At 44.2% G+C, this 21535-nt stretch overlaps 1 protein-coding gene across 2 annotated transcripts in view; it reads right to left on the bottom strand.

The window, feature by feature from the left end:
- Positions 1-21535, bottom strand: part of Syn3 (synapsin III) — a 376504-nt gene that overhangs the window by 311768 nt on the left and 43201 nt on the right. For both annotated transcript variants that reach the window (XM_057757481.1, XM_057757482.1), the window contains exon 3: positions 16546-16603. In XM_057757481.1, the coding sequence (XP_057613464.1) occupies positions 16546-16603 (58 nt within the window). The remainder of the gene's footprint in view (positions 1-16545; positions 16604-21535) is intronic.

Below are 21535 nucleotides of genomic sequence, written 5' to 3'. Positions count from 1 at the left end.
GCCAGACAGAGTTCTGCAGTGAAGTCATCCAAGCCAATTAAATGGTGTTTTTCCCTGCTGGGCATTCAGAAATCCCTTTGGCTCCTTCTGGGTTTCTTTTTTTTGATATGTTCCATGATGGGTTCCACCCTGTATTAATTAATAACCCCTGGGGTTCCTACTAGAATACAAAGGCTCAAATCCGGTGTGTAAGCACACCTGGGTTGGGGCTGCTGGCAGGGCTGGGGAAGTCTTCTTTCATCCAGGAGCTGGCTAGACCCAGCAGTAGGGCTGGCAGGAAATGTTGAGTGGCCAAGCAAAAGTTGAAGGGCAAAGCTGGGGCAGACATATGAGGAAGAGCAAAAGGAGCTGGGGGGGGGGCATGTACAGGAGTCACAGGCCCAGGACTTTAGCAGACTGGAAAACAGAGTACAGAGAATGGAGCTGACCAGGGCAAATGGCCAGCTAAGGTGATATAGAAGGTGAGGTGGACAGTGGCTTGTTTCAAAACCATGCCAGCTCCACTCTATCATGTGGGTCTGAATATATTCTCTGTGTGATAGGGAAATCAAGTCACTTCTTTTCTTAAGTAGAAATGATAGGCGTGGCAGGATACAAAAGAAAGAAAAAGAGAAAGAAAGAAAGAAAGAAAGAAAGAAAGAAAGAAAGAAAGAAAGAAAGAAGAGAAAAACAGTGGTGAAACCTCCTCTCCACAAGCACCCACTTTTGAGCCTCCTCACTGAGGCTAGTAATCAAGGGAGGACTGGGTGTCTCCTTTGGCAAATGGAGTGCTGGGTGTCTGTCTGTCTCCAGCTTCGAACCATTACTTTTACAGTCATCTCCCAAACATACCATGAGCATGTGCTCTTACACATGGACATACACTCTCATCATTCCACAGGTAAATCAGACCAGTGCTCATGTGCCCCTGCCGCCCCTAGGACACACTGTTCAGTTGCACAGTGTCTTAGTTAGGGTTTCTATTGCTATGATGAAACACCATGATGACCAAAAAGCAAGTTGGGAAGGACAGGGTTTATTTGATTTACACTTCCACATTGCTGTTCATCATTGAAGGAGGTCAGGATAGGAACTCAAACAGGGCAGGGACCTGGAAGCAGGAGCTGATGCAGAAGCCATGGGGGGTGCTGCTTACTGACTTACTCACACGGCTTGTTCAACCTGATTTTCTTATAGAACCCAGGACCACCAGTCCAGGGATGGCACCACTCACAATGGGCTGGGCCCACCCCCATCAATCATTAATTCAGAAAATGTTCCACAGGCTTGCCTACAGCCTGGTATTACGAAGGCATTTTCTTAATCGAGGTCCCCCCCAGACGACTTTAGCTTGTGTCAGGTTGACAATGAACAGCATGTACAGCCTGTTCCTAATGCCCTCATGGAAGAAACTGCTCTACACCTGCTTTTCTAGACTCACTTCCCATCATCCCTGTCCCGGTTTTACTTCTGTTGTGGTGACAAAAAGCAACACAGGAGAAGGAAGAGCTTATTGAATTTACAGTGTTACAATCCATCATTATGTGGAAATCAAGGCAGGAATTCAAGCAGCCAGACACATCACATCCGTAGTTAAAAGCAAAGAAACCTTGCTTGCTGGATAGCTCAACTTGATCTCCCCACTCTTTACAGCTCTGGACCCCCTGTCTAGGGAATGGTACTAACCAAGTTAGACTGGGTTAATTAAGAATTCCCAACAGACATGCCCACAGGCCAACCAAATGTTGACATTCCTTCACTGAGACTTTCGTCCCAGGTGACTCTGTTATGTCAAGTTGACAGTTAAAATTAACCAGAACAATCCTTTCTCATGCACTCTATCATCTGATCTCTTCTCCATATGTGACAAGCTAAGTTATAAAATATGTTGTTTAGCTGGAAGGCCTAATGTCCACATCTGTCCATTGATTTCCCCTTAATTCTCTTCTCCAAACCTTGCCGATCACCTGCTTCTCTGTGAAGTCTTTTGTGACAATGCTGCACAGCTGGGAAGTCTCTGGGAAACATATGCCATGATCTCTTACAGTTACTAGATGACAAACTCCTTGAGGTTGGAGGAGTGTCAGTAAGAAAAGTACAAAGCAGGTGTTCAGTGTCTCTTGAATAAAGGTGCAGGCGTAGATAAGGCATTCTGTGTATGTGTTTATTATATACCCTCCAAGAAAACAAAGGGCTTGCTGAGGTCTCCCTTTTGGACATCAACCTAATTTCCACTGAGGTCTCATTTATTTAATGGAGGCAAGGCATGTGTTAGTGAAGTGGAATGGTAGTAAGGGAAAGCTAAATTACCAAACACAGTGGCTAGTGGCCAGATCTATAAGTGTGGCATTCCGGTGTAAGACAACAGACTCCAGGTAGGGGTGGTGATACACATGTAATTCCGGCACTTATGAAGCTGGAACATCTTTGGGTCTCTGGCTACAGTGAGTTCAAGAGAAGCCTGGAATGCATAGTGAAACCTTGTCTCAAATACAAGGAAAGAAAGATGATGGACCCCTTTGATTCTCACCCCTTTCATTCTGATTGAATGAAATAATACCTGAGATAAAACCCGACTCTCTCTTGTATCCTTTCCTACATTTTGCCATAAAGTCTTCAAGGTTTAGCTCAAATGCTCAAATCACACCAGGATGATAAAACCTCCTCTAACAGAGAAGATGAGGCAGGCCAGAAGAACCATTCTAATAGCAAAATGGCTCCTGTTGTGTTTAGAGTCAGGAAACTGCTAAGCACAGGGCACAGTAGTCCCCCAGTACACACTTGATGGTTCTATCCTTTGGCCTCCAGCTATGGCTAAGTACTCCAACCTAGATCCCTCCCAAGAAGGCCTTTCATAGGTTAGTGTGGAAAATAAGGAACTCATGAGGTAAGATTAATTTCTTTGTTATTAAAACCATTAAGAAGGATCTCATGGCTCCTTAAAACTATAGGTCAAAAACCAAACAAGCCCCATTGGCAGACAGGGAAAAGATGTAGAAAAAGCAATGGCATGGGAGATGAAAGCCTGGGTAACCTGTGCTTCAGTCTCCATCTGTAACATGATGATATGATGGCTCTAGTCCCTTCCCCTCTATATTCTCTGCAGTTAAGACAGTAGATTGGGCCACACTTCATCCAATCAGTTCAGACTAACTCTCATCATAGAATCTTTATCTAGTAGCTGATGGAAGCAGATGCAGGAATCCACAGCCAAGCACCAGGCCAAGCTCCAAGAGTTCAGTGGAAGGGATGGAGTAGGGATTATATGAGGAGGAGCGTGTGTGTGTGTGTGTGTGTGTGTGTGTGTGTGTGTGTGTCAAGATCATGATGGGGAAGCCCACAGACAGAGACAGCTAACCTGAGGTCTTGGGAGCTCATGGACTCTAGACTGACAGGTAGGGGAGTCTGCATGGGACCTAACTAGGCCCTCTGTGTGTGGATGACAGTTGTGTAGCTTGGTCTGTTTGAGGGGCCTGGCAGTGGGACAAGGATCTATTAACCCTCCTGCATGAGCTGACTTTTTGGAATCCATTCCCTGTGGTGGAATGCCTTGCACAGCAGTGGGAAGGGGCTTGATCCTGTCTCAACTTAATGTGCCAGGCTTTGTTGATTCCCCATGGGAAGCCTTACCCTTTCTGAGGAATGGATGGGGAGTGGGTTGGGGGAGGAGTTAGGAGAAGCAGGAGGAGGGGAGGGAGGGGGAACTGTGGTTGGTATGAAAAATGAGCTAAAAAAATTATTTTAAAAAGACAGTAGATTGGGGGTCTGGAGAGACAGTGCAGTGGTTAAGAGTGCTTGTATATTACTTACGCTAGGTGGTTCACAACCACCTAAAATTCCAGCTATAAGAGATCTAACGTTCTTTCCTGGCATCTGTGCATACTCACAGATACACATACTCACAGAGACACACAAATAAAAATAAAATGAATTTCCCCAAATAAGTAGATCGGCTTGGATGATCTCCACATACCCTTTCTGACTTCACCCTTCCATGACTGTCACAGCATCCACTCGCTCAAATCCATTCAAGAAAATCCCACCTAACACCTAGCCCCTGAACCCTAACACCCATCAGATCCAGACACCCCCCCCCACTATGTGGTATCAAGGGAATATTAGAAAGTGCCAGCTGAGTGTGAAAATATCAATGGGTCCTGTAATCATGTATGTAAAGAACCAAATACATACCACAAGAACTGCTCACAGAGCCTTGCTCACAGATTATATGTCTAGGTTTTTAGTTTATGGATGCACCTTTACCATCTCTGAATGATCTAAAAGGAAAGGAAACACACACACACACACACACATACACACAATACTCAGGACCAAGAAGTCAAGATAACAACTCAATTGTAAGTGTGCTTCATATATGGTAACTCATTTCAGTTTATAGTACTTGCTATGGCTACGGATTTACACGTGAAGAAAGTATTTGTTTGGGGAGGCTACTTGTTTGTTTCCCCAGCCACCCAGAATCCAGAAATAATCACACAGAAATCTGTATTATTTGCAGTACTGTTTTGCCAATAGCTTAAGCATATTTCTGGCTTACTCTTACATCTATTTCAGCTGGTGCCTTATCAGAACAGGGCAAGGTAGGAGTTCCAAGCAGAGAGAGGAAGAGAAAGTAAACATAGTCAGAGAAAAGCCATGTAACTGCCCACAGGAAACAGAGGCACCAAAACCTTGCTGGTAAGCCACAGTCACATGGCAATACACAGATTAGTAAAAAATGGGCTAACTTAAAATATAAGAGTAAAACAGCACTCGGGAGGCAGAGGCAGGCGGATCTCTGTATATATATATATATATATATATATATATATATATATATATATATATATGAGTAAAACAGAAATACACTTAAGTTATTGGCCAAACAGTATTGCAAATAATAGTTTCTGAGTGATCATTTTGTGGTCTGGGCAGCCGGGAACAAACAAGCTGCTTCTGCCTACAGTACTTACTATGGCTTCTGACTTACACATGAAAAAACTGAGGCATGATGAAGTTCAATTACTCCTCAGAGTCATGTAGGAGGTTGTAAAGCTGGGACTCAAAGCCCCCTGATGGAGTTATAGACAGTGGGCTTTGACACTTAAGGTCAAGGATCATTGTAACCTTTCGGATGAAATAAAGAACAACTGAACTTTGGACAGCAGAACTTTGCAGTAACGATCCAGAAATATTCAATGGGAAGGACCACTAGGCTGAGTCAGGGGAAGGGTAGCCATATGCCAGAGAACATTACATGAGTTTGTAATGTATCCAGTAGGTCAAAAGAACAGATGCCTGTAATTTTGAGGACCTGAGACAAGATGGGAAGCCAAAAGCTACAGAGAAACCCTGTCTAGAAAAAAAAAAAAAAAAAAAAAAAAGAACAACTATCCTGATACATGCACTTTTAATCAGGTTACATCAGACCTGATTAAACATAACTAACTTATACACTGTGGGACAAGATCTGGCAAATTTACTGATTGAACTGCTTTCTCAGCAACAGTCATAGTTGCAGATTAAATGAGACAACACACAGCAAGCTCTTAAGGGGCACTCACTGTGCTGTGGTATTTCAGTGGTAGTTGGCTACTGTTGTTATGGTTGCCACTTCTCCAGTGTCTAGACTTAAATTGATGGGCTTGCAGGTAGAGTCAGGAAGCTGATAAACCCACACAAATCAATGTCATGGTTAAGGAGAGAAACAGTTGTTCATGTGATGAGTTATGGTTCAAACTAGTATGTCTTAGCACCCCACCTGTTTTTTCTATTTTTCTCCCTCCCCCACTTCCCAGCTGGTTCTTAAATTTGAAAAATGGGCTTCCATGGAGAACTGCACACTTTTAAAAATAAAACAAAATAGAATGTCTGAGGTCAGGGTAAGCCAAGCCAAATGAATAAACCTTGCAGGACTGTATTAACAAAGCAAGGCTTACCGCATCAGTGCAGCTGAACTCGGCTCTCTAGAGAGATGCCAAGCTCTGGTAAGTTTCAAACACAGCAGGTGTCAAACAGGAAGAGCAAATCATGGAGCACCTCAGAGTTCCACATCAATGTTCCTGACTCTACATGGGAAGAGTTTCAGTGTACAGGGGTTGAGTAGGGTTCCAGAAATCTATCCCTGAAGAGACTCTTCCATCATCTGTAGGACTTCCCTGGAGATTAAGTATCCAGTACCTATCAACATTGTAAGTGGGCTCTTGAAAGTTTGGCATCCTCTGGGATATTTATTAAGGATGCTTTGAGAAGCACCAACACTGTAAGGAATGGAAAATGTGGGAACAGGCTGGGGGAATAAAGACAAGCTACACAGACATCTCAGTGGAGGTCTCTATCAACACACAAGGAGCTGAGGCAGGATAGCCTTTCACGGCTGTCTCAGATTAGAATGAAGGGGCAAGGATCTTTATAGAATTGACTACAACTGCACCCAGGAAAGAGGTGTGACCTCAACCAGGCAGCTCTCTTTACCTAAGGAATATCTAAAAGAAGGATGATGGTTGAGGGCTATTCCAGGAATAGCAGTTGGAGGAAAGAGTCCTTCTCTCTGTCCATCCTTTTTCTATTTATTTTCATTTTTCAAGTTTCCTCTCTCTCTCTCTCTCTCTCTCTCTCTCTCTCTCTCTCTCTCTCTCTCTCTCTCTCCCCCTCCCTTCCTTTTCTTCCCCTCCCCTCTCCCCCATGTCTGTGTGTACACATGTCTATACATATGTACATGTGAGTGCAGATGTCTGTGGAATCCAAAAGAGGAGTTTTAGGCTGTTGTGGTTCTCCAAACTCTGTATGAGCTACTTTCCTGTTGTTACGATAAAATACCATAATCAAGATAACTTATGGAAGTTAGGGAAGAGTTGATTTGGTTTATGATTCCAGAGGGATAAGAGTCCATCAAAGCATGACAGGGAGACATAGCAACAGGTGGCAGGCCTAGAGGCAGAAACAGGAAGCTCAGGCCCCACATCTTCAAGCACTAGTACAAAACAAAGAAAGCAAGGAAGTGACATGAGGCTTCTACTCCCAAAGCCTGTCCGCACTGATATACTTCCTCCATCAAGGCTGCAACACCTAAACCTCTCCCAAACATTGCCACAAACTGAGAATCAAGTATTCAAATACCCGGCCCTCTGGGGAACGTTTCTCATACAAACCATCATAAAGTCTGGTCTTCTGCAAGAGCTGTAGATGCTCTTAACTGCAGAGGCATTCTCCAGCCCCAAGTCCTTCGTTCTTTAATATACACTGCAGCATCCAACACACATTCCAATTTTGGATGGAGCCATTCTACTGGAAGGGATGACTTCTACAGACACACTACACAAATGCTTGAAGTAACATAGGTGTGGCACCATCTATGATAGTATTTTTATGGAAAAGAAATGTTGGCATGTACTTATGACAGAATTCTAGGCCATCGTTAACAGGAATGAGATAGCACTACCTGTTTATTCTCATGGATAACTCTAAGATAAGTTAAACGACAGCCAGGTGTGGTTACCCACACCTTTAATCCCAGCACTCTAGAGGCAGAGGCAAGGCAGATCTCAGAGTTCAAGGTTAGCCTGGCCTACAAGGTTCCAGAACAGCCAGAGCTACCCAGAGATACCCTGTCTCAAATAACAAAGCAAAGCAAAACAACAACAAAAAACCCAAACCCAAACAATAACTCCCCCCAAACAAAACGAAAACAAAAAAAATTAATTGAAAAATCAGTGCTGAGTGTAGATAAGTAAGAGAATAGGTATGTATTTTGAGCAGCTAAAGGAGTAGATTGTGTCAGACTCTTCCTATTTAGCCCTACATCCATCCCTTCAGATTCTTTCTTATACCACGAAAGTTCACAGTCCAGAGTCTTTTTGTCCCACATTCTTTTGCCAGATGTGCCCATCTTTGTTTCTACCAACGGGAGTTATTTATTCAGGAGCTGGAGCGAGGAGGAGGTGTCAACCTGTCTGCCAGCAACAGTAGTTAAGTTAGACAGTCTGTAGCAATTCCCAAACCACGAGTGAGGATGTGGGTTCAAGCCCTCCCTGGACAGTTATGGCAGTGACAGCCATGAATAAAGACCGTTGTGGGTAATGTGACTTCCTCTTTTGATCCAATTGTAATCATTCTTTATTAACTTCACCCCTCTGTGGAGTTACAGAATCACTTCTGTATTTTTGCCTGCTCTAGTCTCATTTCAGTCACTGTGATAAAATACTCTGATAAAAAGTAACGAGCGGAAGAAAGAGTTTATTTAGCTTATATTTCCAGGCCACAGTTCATCAATGAAAGAAATCAAGGCAGGAACCCAAAGGAAGGCCTTCTTGATAGTCTGCACAGAATTACTTCTCATGAAAGAACTCACTTTATAGTCAAAAAATCTTGATAAGAACCATGAAGGAAACTGCTTGTTGGATAACAGGCAGACTCATGCTTAGCTTTCTTTTGTAAAGAATTCAGGACCAGCCAGGTGGTGGTGGCGCACGCCTTTAATCCCAGCACTCGGGAGGCAGAGGCAGGCGGATCTCTGGGAGTTCGAGGCCAGCCTAGTCTACAAGAGCTAGTTCCGGGACGGGCACCAAAGCTACAGAGAAACCCTGTCTCGAAAAACCAAAAAAAAAAAGAATTCAGGACCAACTGCCTAGAGAAATGGTGCTGCCCACAGCAGGCTGGGCTCTCTGTATATCAACTATCAGTGAAGACAACCCCGATAGACAAACTTACAGTTCAATCTGATCTAGGCAATACCTCCATTGAGATTCTCTTCACAGATAGTACTAGGGTATGTCAGCTTGACAGTTAAAACTAAATAGATGCAAACCAATTAATTTGTGAACACACATTGTGACTTTGTCTGTTGGCATACATTTACATATCTGAAACCTTTCTAGAAAATCCCCAAGTGATAACGATTATTACAAGATCATCGGAGACAAAATTTGATGAAGACTCGGTACCTTTTCAGTTTCTTCCCCAAACAAAAACAGTCTCAGCATTTACTGTCACCTATCAAAGCAACAGGAATAGATGTTTCAGTCGGTGTTCCCAGCAGAAGACACCTTTAAACACATGGCTCTGCCTTCTCAACTGTCCCCATCCTTGACTATTTCTATTTGGAAATGGTTTGGAACAGAATAATATTATCTCCTTTTTAGTATAATCCTACACGGTTGTTTTCTTGACTTTTTTTAAAGAATGAATTTCTCCTGCATCACCTAACGTGAGGTGCATGTACTTACTTATCAAAGCTCTTCGAGTGTTCACCTGCTCACACAGCCACACCCGAATCTGATTCTATTTTACCAGTTTGTGAAGGTGAGGGTGATGGGCTGCACCAACACCTTCTTCATGGCGACCGGGGGACACCATCGTGGAAATCAAAAAGGCTACATGAATAGGAAGGCAAAGCAACTTTTGGGACTTCTCCAGTTTGTAACATTTGAATCCATTACTTCTATCCCACAAGAAAAATATAGGAAACACCAGTAAAGGAACCTTTTCTATTAAGAATGCTAATTTCCTGTGAAATAGCCCCCTTTTCAGCTGCCCAGTTTCTACCAGAGTATTTCCAGCACAGGAGACACCCTCCCTACCTACAGCACAGGTCGGTCCACGATTCACTTGTGCTGCTCCACGCTTCCGTGTACAGAACTGAAACCCTTCTCTCTGCAGGATTGTACCATTAACTCAAACTCTAACCTCAATGAAACCATATAGGATGGTTTGGAACATGGGAACCTAGGTTCAGATTCTCTCTCCATTACTCGTTTCTGCTTACTATTTAACCCTTCTGAGCTCCTCATCTTCTAAATGGAAACATCAAAGCACCCATCTCAAAGTGTTGTCATTAGGCTAAATTAAATTACTAATGCTTCTTCAAGTGGCAGATGGTTGTGAGTGAAACGGGCCCTACTGGAGACCTCTTATCTTCTGTGCTAAGCATCTCTTGTCCCTTGACCTAGTCTTTCTCCCATTCCAGCTGCTCTCCTGCAGGCACTCCAGGATGCAGCTGGCGAGACATCAAATCTCTCACCAGAACCTGTTTATAATACCGCTTAAACATGTCTACTAGTGTCGGGGACAGGTATGAACTATCATCTTCTTGTATTCTAAATGCTGCATTAGATCATACTGTAGCTTGTAGTGGTATCACATTGATAGAACCATAACTGCAGTTTATGGAGCACAAATGTGTGTGCCAGAAAACAACATTAAACATATTAATTGACTATTTAGTCCATATCATAACTGTAGCTCGCTGGGCTTCAATTACTAGCCTCACTTCTCTGATAAGGAAATTGATACTTAGAGATGTTTTAGGTAGAAGGTCAACCTAAAGTCAACAGGGTGGAGCTGAGATTTCCATCTCCAGTCTTCTCTGCCGTCACAGCCTCAGCTTTCAGCCCACATTTCTTCCCACAAGTATTGAGCTGCATTCTAGTTAAATATTAGATCTTTTCTTTTTTTCTCATATTTTTTATAAGCTAGATCTCTCTGATCCTGCTGCCTTGTGGCTGAGTTTTCGAATGAGATTTCGCATTGCTTACCCATTCAGTTTGAGTACATCTAAAGAATCCAGCATATTCTTTCTCTCATTTATCCTAAAGTCTTCAACAAATGAAATGTGAGAAGTTATTATTTTGGAGGTATCAAATAAAGTCAGTTGCAGGCCCTTCCCTAGCCATTATATACTTCTTTCAAGGTATATTCCTATCAACATCATTTTCTACTGGCCGTGGTGTTCAAACAGTTACGAACATGTCACGTTGAACTAACTTCCAACCTCTACTATTTTATCTTGTTGATCTGTTCTTAAAATTTCACCCTATTTTAATCATCAATGCCTACTGTTAATTAGGATCTATTCTTTTTTAAAAAAGAAAATAGAATTGTAAAACTTATTTTCTTAGAATTTCATACATGTAAACTGTATTTTGATTGTTTTCACTTCCACTCTTTGCCCTTCTCCTCTTCCTCCTTTTCTAATCCACCAAGTATCATTAGTGCTGTGCACATGTGCATGGGTGTGGGACCATCCTCTGCAGCATGGTCAACCTACCAGAGGCCATGTTGAGAGAGAAAACTGATTCTCCCACCCTCAGTAGCTACCAGCGGTCAATAGCTCCTCAATGAGGGGTGAGGACTTACGCCCCCACACCAAATAATGTCGTAGCTCAGAAATGTTAATACATTTATTAATACATGTGAATTGAAGACTAAAGTGTACATAAAAATAAAATGGGTTGAGAGGTTGGGGGTGGTTACTAAATTAAGAGTGCTTGCTGTGCAAGATCCTCAGCGCCCATAGAAAATTTGGGTGTGGTAGCATACATCTGCACCCCAACACTTTTGGGGGAGAGACAGGTAGATGGAGTGGGAGGATGAGAAGGATGGGGGTTCACTGGCTTGCCAGTTTAGTCAATCAGTGAGCTCCAGGTTCAGTGAGAGACCTGTCTCAAAATAACATGAGGTAGAAGGTGATGGAGACAGATACCCCAGATACCCACTGTTGACCTCTGGCATTCACACACATATTCATGCTAGTGCAGCTGCACATATGTGTGCATACACTACATATAACATACACATATAACATTCCTCTGCTCTGGAAATCTGAATTCCCACATGTTCCAGTCTAAATGTCCTCGAGTGCCACCATGATGGTCCTGGCTTCAAGGGGACCAGGTCATAAGCAAAATACAGGTATACCTACAATATGTAAAATCACTATCAGTGTGTGTCTGTAAGACATGTGCTAGACAGAAATGAATTTTATATTGTGATTCAGCTTCCCTTCTATGATATATCCCATCATGTGTGTGCAAATACTTCTAAATATGAAAAAAAAAATTGAAACCTGAAAACTTCTGGCCCAAAGAACCTCAATCTGTACAGGTTCTATAGGTTGAGCACATGGAACTAATTCTCTCTAAATCATTCAAGAACAGGGACTTCAAGACAGGCTCAGATATACGCCACTGGTTTATCCAGCTTCCTTGTCTCCCTGCTTTTCTGTCTGACATTGCTGGAGCAAGGCACTGATACTTCCATTAATACTGAGAAAAGACTGAACACGTTTATCCCAGCTTTCTCTCCTCACCCCCTCTTTTCTTGCTTCTCATTTCCAATTTTACCAGAGTCAGGGGTTCCACACCACTAAGTTTTATTAAAAATCTCTCTCAGTCTGTGGGTCTACTTAACACTAATCTATTCATCCATAGACTCTACCTCTTCGTCCCACAGAGGGGTGACTTGTATCTGTGGAAAAATGCCCTGGCCTCAAATACAAACAAGAGAGCTTGGCAGGCCAAGCACCCTGGCCAGATACTCTCTAGTCCCACTAGGACACCACAGTAGGACCCGGCAGAGGCAGCCGGGTATGCTGGGTAATGGGATGCAAACTGATGCAGCTCTCCACTTGATTCCCGGGGCCTCTGGATTCCTGGCTCTGCTACAGCCCAGGCAAGTGGTTTGGGAATTGTGGGGAAGTGGGTGGGGAGATGGGGTGGAGGCTTCCTCTAAGCCAACCACAACTAACTCTTTGATTCTGTCCAACAAAGCCCAGACAGTACGATTATCTGGCTAATCTGACCCTTCATGGAGAGGCCAGCTTAGACTAAACAGTGGCTTCCATCCTAAAGCTTCTCTCGAGTGCCGGAGGATGAGTGTGAAGTTTCAGGGGGTTGAGATTGCTTATGTGACCCACCCATGGATCCAGTTGGGCCAAAGACAAGTCATTCAGACTTCAAGGAGAGTTTGAGAAGGAATGTCTTCCAGGGACAAATGCCCAAATGACATGCTAGTTGGTTTCCTGACTAATTTACTTTCTGGTTTTCCATGGCTGGAAATGAGAATGACTAAACCAGCCAACATTTCCTGTACAATTGCAGCCCCCAGACTCCTGAAGTGTCCTCAGCATCTCTGTGTGGGGGTACGGCAGGTGTCCCTCCCTGCAAACAGTTCTGGTACCTGCCACTTGGACTGAATGCAGAGCTAAGATAGCAGAGGGAAATAGGGAAATGAAAGCATGCCTTGGGGTTACCACAAAGGAGATGAAGTATGTCCAGCTTGGTTGGCAATGGAACATTTGCCAGATGGTTTACAGAAAACTGAGATTTGGGAAGAGAGATTAAAAAGCAGGGATTTATCACTCTTGGAAACAGATCTGCCAGGATCTGAGGAATCTGTCGGTTATTCCCTCTGCAAACATTTCCTTCCATTCTAGTTTGTGCCGGGACCTGTGCTACTTAACAGAGGAGATCTGGTCATAGCCCCTTGCTGCAGGCAAATAACCCCACCCTAAATATATTGATGAGAAGGAAGGAGGGAGGTGCTGTGAAAGGACCTCTGAGTTCCTGATTCAGACAGGGCTCAGGGAGGGAGTTTCTGAGGAAGCCACTGTTAATTAAGCCAAGTCTTCAAAGGTCCCAACTTGTTCTTCTGAGAGATTACTCTAGGGATAGTGAGATGACTCAGTGGGCAAAAGTGCCTGTAGTGTAAGTGTAGGGTCCGAAGTTTGGATCCTTAGAGCCCACACTAAGCTGGGGGCAGCTGCAAACATCTGTGTCCTCAGTGCTGTTAAGAAGGAGGAGAGCTAGACCCAAGGAGCTCCAGAGACTCCTGGACAGCTAGCATAGCAGCAAAAAAAGAGCCCCTTTCTCACACAACAGGGAAGGTGAGGCCCAACTCCTGAAGTGGTCCTCTGACTACCACATACCTGCATGGTACACAGGCTCTTGTATCACCACCACCATCACCACACACACAGACACACAGACGCACACACCCCAAAGACAGATCATCCCATCCTGGTTTTGGCATGAAGAATAAAATGGAGATTGGTAAACAAATAGAGCTATATGGTTGCCGATCAAAAGTCTGGATGAGAGCTGGTAGCCATCCAGCCAAGGTAGCATCTTGACAATTAGCAGTGGAGGAAGTAGGGAATCATGAGATATGGAGTCAAGAGGACATGGCAGAGGGTAGGTGTGGTGGCAGAGGGAGGATGCACAGGCTTGCAGCTAAGGTGGAAGGTCCAGGTTGTACTCTCTGTTGAGAGAGGGGTAGCAGGAGATAGTGAGTTCTGTACTGGAGTCAAACAGTGGGACTGGTGTCTCACCTTGTACTCGCCAAACTCCTCTGCCCTTGGACTCTCAACCTCACATGCTTCCCATGCCACGGGCTTCACATATTAAGAGCCCTCCTACTCTTCAATCCAACTCAAACAGCACTCAATCCTCAAAGCCATTCCTGTTTATGGACGGGACCACTGCTTCTTTAGTCTTCCCCACATGGAGCTAGCCAGCATAGTAGACGCTGGCAAATATTTGCAAAATGAACAAAAATAGCCCGCATTTTTGCCATGGAAGGAAAATTAGTAGACACTGGACTGACTTAAAAGCCACTGGATCATACTGAAGTTCAAACTGTAGGTGTTTTAATATGAAGCCAACTCCATCAATTTGATGCTCAACAGTTCACTCCCTTCTTCTGACTCACAGGGAAAAAATAGTGCAGGGAGCGAGACTGGGGAGATAGGCCATTTCTGTTCCTGAGTTCCAAATGAAATTTCTTCCAGTCAATTTTGTTCTTATTCACTGAAGGATGATGAGAAGAAGAGGAGGAGGAAGGGTTGGGGTAGAATGGAGTATGGGGGCGGGTGGAAGAGGGAGAGGAAAGGGAGATTTACTGACAACCACAACCACTCATAGCAAAAGAAACAGCAAGAGGACAGATGGGATGAAGGAAGGCTGGGAGAAGGAACATGACAGAGAGGGGAGAAGAGAAAGGAAAAGAAACGAGAGGAAGAGGAGACAGAAAGGAGGAGGAGAGGAAAGAGAAACACTTGTGATGTCCTGTCACTAACTCATGAGTCCTCCCGGCCACCCCACTGTCACAAACTAATGCTACTATTACCCAAGAGCACAGATGAAGAACTGGAGAGGGCCCAAGTATTGCTCAGCCAGGACAACTAATTAAGAGGTGGAATTGGGATTTGAACCTGGAATCTGACTCCAGAGCCTTTTCTCTGATGTGCTCTCCTAAGGTTGAGTATGGTACTCCTTCCTATAAAGAAGGGTCTCAGTTTATTGATTGTGGAGTACCTGGTCAGAAACCAGGAGGAATGGAGTTAAGTCCTGATTTCCTTTGCAATCTGACCTAGTCCATGTTTCTTTCTACACAAAACAAGGGACATGGATATTGATAACAGAAGTAATAATGAGAGATGGTATTCTCAATTCTGGTCTCTTTTGATGTTTCAAATAACTGCATTCCAGCTACAATAATACAAGAAAAGGACAGCACAGAGAGCAAATCACCTGCTCGACACCTAGAAACAAGAGAGTCAAGTTCAAACATATGCTCTTCCACTATGGTGGTCTGAATGAGAATGCCCCCATAGGCTCATATATTTGGATACTTGGTCTCTGCTTCTTGATGGAATTGTTTGAGAAGGATAAGGAGGTGTGACCTTGTTGGAGGAGGTGTGTCACTGGAGGTAGACTTTGAGTTTTTAAAAGACTCTCCATCCTCAGTGTGTCTCCTTCTACCTCCTGCTTGAAGACCATATGTGAGCTCTCAGATGTTCCTGCCACCACGCCTTTACTCTACCATCACGGACTCCAGCCCTTTGAAATCTTAAACCTAATGAAATGTTTTCTATTATAAGTTGTTCTGGTCATGATATTTCGTCACTGTAATATAAAAGTAACTAACACATCCACTATACTCTATAGTCAAAGTCAAAGGAGATGCCCTGGAATCATAGGTCATAGATGGGACACATGGCTTCCCATCTGAGCAGCTACACTTGTCACAGTTTTGTAGCATGGACTCCTTCTGATGGTTCTTTGAAGAACAGTTCTCTATCTGTGATGGCTGTTCTTGGCTACATCTGGAATTAACTAAAACCCAAGCTGCCATCTATAGCTGTGAAGGGTTTTTTCTTAATTAAATCATTTGAAGTGGGAAGACCCATCTATTCTCCAGATCTTTGAGGTGGGAAGATCCACCTTTAATCTGGGCCACACCTTCTGATGGCTGGCTACATTAAGGATGTGGATGAAGGATGCTTGCTCTTTGCTTATTTCTCAATCTCTCATGCAAAGCTATTCCCTTACTGGCATTGGAGCCTACTTCTTTGGAATTCTAGCATATTTTGAAGACCAGTTGAAACATTTAGTCTAGTACATGGAACTGGAGTCTTAGACCTTCCATTGGTAGACAGTCACTGTTGAACTTCGTGGACCACAGCCTGTAAGTCACTCGTGTGTGTGTGTGTGTGTGTGTACATAAATATATGTATATATATTTACACTTACATATAAACTTATATAGTACATATATACTATCAATTCTGTTGTTCTGTTCCTCTAGAGAATCCTGACTAATACTCTACCTAAAACCAAAAGGTTAAAAACTTAGTGAACCAGAAAATTCTGGAATTTAATGCGACTCCCAAGTAAAACCCAGGATTTTTCTGGCAATCTTTGTTCACTATGACCATGGTTGCTCTTGAAAATGGCCACTGTTCAGAGAAAGGCAGGTGTGGGAAGAGCTAGGGACGGGGCCACCACCTACCTGCTCCACACGGATCTCAATGTCACCGTTCACTCTCTTCCCGTAGAAATACTTTGACCTGCAAGGAAACCAAGAGACCTGCTCAGTAAGGGTCCATTGTCCTTTCCTCCATTTCTCAAAGGCCTGGCTCTAAAGGTGGAAGCCAAAACAGTCTCAGCCTGCCACTGTCCTCCCCTGACAACCCACTGCTTTGGTACTTAGAGATAGAACGGTGGAGGAGAGGAGAGTGGATGGGAAGAGAGGAGACTCGACCTCCTGTACCTCAACTGCAGCCTCTAAAAGGAAGCCAAGATCCCAACTTCTATGAATGATTTGAAAGACTCAATGAGACAAGGAGAACATAAACAGTGCAGTATTGATTTGGTGTTATTTTATTAAATTGCACATATGTACTACTTCAAGGACTTATTGATCTGTTCCCTCATGTCTGTATCATGTGTCTAAATATCAACCACTAATTCTTCCATCCACTCACCCAGCCTTTCATGACTCTAATCTACAAAGCTAATTATCACCACGAACTATCGATCAAGGCCAAAGAGTAGATAGCATTCTTATGACCTCACCCTTCCTTTCTCTGCTGACCCTCCAACCTTATTCTCAATCCTCCTACTTGTCCACTTTCCTTTGTAAGCACCCTACTCCTGACCATAGTTCTCCCTTCTGACATGGTCTGTCTTTCCTATGGCTGATTACAAGTATAATTAAAATCAGTAACGGTGCTTAATGTCTGCATCCCACTGAATGACAGTAGGAATTCCTTAAGTCTGTGACTCATCATTTTATCCATAACACCACCAGAATGTGCAGCACACCACAGGAATGCGATTGATTATCTGTTGAATTAATAAATAAATGAATGAATGTAGGGTTTAATCTGTGGTCTTTGTCATTTAATGTGGACAACTGCCATCATGAAGCAGGCAGTTTTATTTCTATCCTATCAAGGAGGGAACTCAAAATGCAGAGACTAAACACTTGCACATTCTAAGGGAGATCTGCACCCAGGCCTTCATCCCTGTGTCTGTGCTTTCACTCAACCCTGAAAGAGTCAGGACAGAGGGTGCTTGGGGGTTAGATATCTTTCCATGTGAAATGTGAAAGACCCAGTTTATATCCCCATTTCCCACTGCTCTTGCAATAAAACAGATGCTTGAATCATTTGCTGTGAACCAGACACTACATTAAACATGTCTACAAACCTTCTTAGGACTGGAGGCAGCACTTTTCTTCCTCCTAACTCATTCTCTCCTTTTCTCACAGCAGAAATGTTTATAGATTAAATAAACATTTATCTAACGTGGTCCCAACACTCCCCTAAGTAAGGTATGGCCACATGACCCCATTCTAATCAATAACTTGAAAGTATTACATTCCAGAACCTTCTCTAAGTTTCTTCACTTTATTCTTTCCCCTGGAGCAGGGATGCTGCCAACTATTTTTTCAACCTTTGTTTGTGAAAGAATTTTTTCTACAAACTCTTAGACTGCCCCACTCTGTCTGTCTTCACAGCCCCCATCAATTCTCAGCCAATGCCAAGTCTTCCCCAAGACCTCCTGCATCCTTTGCTGACAGCTTTGATGCTAGTGTCACTTTTTCTTACAGGACAGACAGACTAAGATGTCACCGAGGCTGGGCTTTTGTGGAAGAGGAATGGTTGGTATGACCTGAAAGTGAGGAAGGTAGGGCTGTCTTCCTTTCCCTTCCCTTCCTTTTGTTTTTTTCTGTCTGTTGTTCTGTCTGCCTGCCTGTCTTTTTCTTTCTTTCCCATTGATGCTCTCCAATAAAATGTGTGTTTAGCTAGCCTCCCACAATGCAGAATTTTATCACAAATCCTCAACAAGAGGAATCATCACATTCCATTCCACCTCCAGTACTTGTGGGACCTGGAGAAAACAACAAATGGTCTATGAAGTGCATGACTAATATTTAAAGTTGATGAATATTCTAATTTCAGTTCTGGGGCTGTCGTACGAGATCTTACCAGAAGCAATTCAGAGATGAAAGGGTTTTTTGGCTTACAATTCCATGTTACAGGCCATAATTTGGGGTAAGTTAAGGCATGAACTCAAGTAGTCATAGCACACCCACGGTCAAGGGTAAAGAGAAGATAAAGTCAAGCTTACCTGCTTATCCTCAGCTAGCTTTCTTTTGTAGGGAATGATGTTTCTCACAATTGACTGGATTTTCTCAACAATTAGGGCAATCATCTACAGACCTGTCCACAGGCCAATGTTATCTAATCTGTCCCTGTTTTGATGCCTCAAGCAATCCTACATTTTGGCAAGATGACACTTAATACTAGTATGAAGAGTAAAGTTAACAGTTGTCTAAATAAACTATCTGCATTCTTTCTTTTAGGACTACAACTCATAAGGTCATAGAGTTCTACCAAGACTATGGCAGTATCGCAGTGGCCAGCTCTTGGTCCTCAGTCCTAATTCATATTCTTCTCTAGTTTCCCAGTTCCTCTCCACTCTGCCCCATAACCCTGCAGATTCTGGTGTTCTCCCCTTAATACTTGACCATCTCATCAACCCCAAGAGGGGATGAGGCAAGTTCACTCCCCATATCTTGCAGACAGAGAAGTCACCTTTCAAAACCTCATAACTTTTCCAGTTGTCCCATAGTTTCAGATTTTTCAGGATTCAACCCAGAACCCCAAGTTCCGTCCTAATGGGGACCCAGGCACCAGTTGGTCCACTTTCTCCATGCATTGTTTCATGGCTGCTTCCATGGACACACACACACACACACACACACACATCTGTGATGCTTCAAAATGTCCTCTGCTTTTATGTTTCTGGCCTTTTGTATAGACTCACATCTCTGTTTTCCAAACCACTCCTCACCTTCTAGAGTCCTCACTTGCAATATCTATTCTTTTGTTTTCTTTAGTACAACTGGGCTTGGGTGTCTCTCTTCAGCCACCAGGCACATTAAACTCTCAACCCTTATGGTACCATTCTGCCTTGTAATTCTACATTACAATCTGCCTGCCTTCAGGCATCCAGTCTGTGAGCTCCTAGAAAACAGAAGCTCCGTCTCAACACTCATTCATTGCATGTAACATCACCAACATGACAGGGCTCAGGACTGTGCTTCCCACAGTTAGCCAGGTTGGCGAATGGTTCCCTTTTTCATGCGTTCCTTCTTTGTGACCTTTTATTGCCACCTACTGGCAAATCACTGTAATAACTCACACATCTACAACTTCGATGATACGGGTCATTGTGTGGATACCCGACCTGCAGGACTGACCACCTCAGATTTGATTCCAACCTAGAACCCTGCATTACATGCCACCCAAGCAGCTCTGGCCTTAGAGAGGCCTCACCTTCCCAGGAGTCTTTGGAATGTTGACTGCTGGGGCTGGCAGGCGGTCTCAAGCTGGGGTGAGGGTCAGGCAGTCCGTCCCCTGCCTGGCTGGGAGTCAGAAGTCTGTCTCCTGAAGGGCCACACAGACTGCTGCCTCCTTGCCGGGGGTGTGTGTGAGGGGTGGGGGTGGAAGGGTGGGCCCATTCAGGCTGGAGTTGCTTCGGAACAGCTCTGTCTGGCAAAGGGAAGGGGAGGGATGGCCCAGAATTCTAGATGCCTTGGGGGTGGAGCCCACTGCCTTTGCTGTTGACTGGCTGTTTGACCTTAGGCAAAAACAGATGGATCCGTGGTACCCATTGGCTTTGTCTTCCACAAGCAGCCTCAATCCCACTGCCCTAATATGTCCATCCTCATAGCTCCTTGAATAACTCAGCCAATCAGCCAAGTCCGTGGTCCTGCCCTATGAAAGGGGTGGGAACTCTGGATTCCAGGAGGCTTCTGTCTCTGTGGGTGGCCTCATATTTTACTGCCACATTAAAGTCACCAGGAAGGAGAATATTATAAACTGGGGCTGCCTGGGGTGGGAAATCCCTAGCTTGAGGCCCCGGGATGTGGTGGTGTGTGAGAGAGATTTGTGAGGAGTGGGCACGGCATTCTTTTCCTGCTGCAGTCAGGGAATGAGCACAGATGGGATCTACCTGTGTCAGAGCAGGGCTCTCTGAGATCCATCAGCCTGTGAAGCCCGCGAGGTGAGGTCACTTCTCTTACTTGAGCCCAGAGCTTGAGGGTTCTGCTATTCCAGCTAGCCAGCTGGCATTCTCCTCCAGCCTCCCTGAGTCTGGGATGCAGGCAGGGGCAGGCAAGGCTTCATTTACTAGAGCATTGAAGATTTAAATACTAGGGCTCTTACTTGTGCAGCAAGTGCTTTGCCCAGTGAGTCATGTCCATGGCCCCAGGAGGCCTTCTTTGCATGGTTCACTCTATAGTGATGGACCATCTGCTCTGTGCAGAGCCTTCAAACATGAAGACCACAGGGCTTATTGCTTCATAGGAGGGTGTGGCACAGAGATGGATCATAACCAGTAGCCATCAGCACAGGGATCCTGCTTGGTCCACAGAGATGACACTCAGCCCAGCATTGGGTGGGAAGCAGGGTGTGTGTGTGTGAAGGAAGAGAGCGAAGAGAGACTAGTAAGGGCAACAATGCTGGGCAAGCACTGGGACACTACAGGGTAGAACTGGGTTATTGGGGTACCTCACATCTTCCTGAGGCACACACTTTTAAGTATGAAAGAAAAATGAGCAGTAGACACATAGAGGAAGACCTGGTTTGGGGGTGGGGCAGGATTTCTGATACCTGCTGTAGATATTTTGGGACCACCTCTGCCTCCTCCTCTGAATAATGAGGATTTAAAAGATCAATTCTAAAGTTGCAAAGAGGATTTACATTAGGACACAGATGCAAAGGCATGTGGGAGGCTGCCAAGACTGTGCCAGCAAGTTGCTTACCAGTGGTTGCTGTTGAAGGGGGTGGGATAGGTAAGGCTTCACCTTGCTGGGAGAGGAAATAGAAGGGCCTGTTGGCTTTAGAGACTGACAGGTCCCGTGTAGCTCTGCTACTTATAACCTGATGCTACCTCAAGAAACAACCACCCCCAAAGTACTAGTTTTC

This window comes from Chionomys nivalis, chromosome 25 (genome assembly GCF_950005125.1).
Source record: "Chionomys nivalis chromosome 25, mChiNiv1.1, whole genome shotgun sequence".
In the NCBI taxonomy this organism is placed as follows: Eukaryota; Metazoa; Chordata; class Mammalia; order Rodentia; family Cricetidae; genus Chionomys; species Chionomys nivalis.
This window is presented reverse-complemented; position numbering and strand designations above follow the sequence as displayed.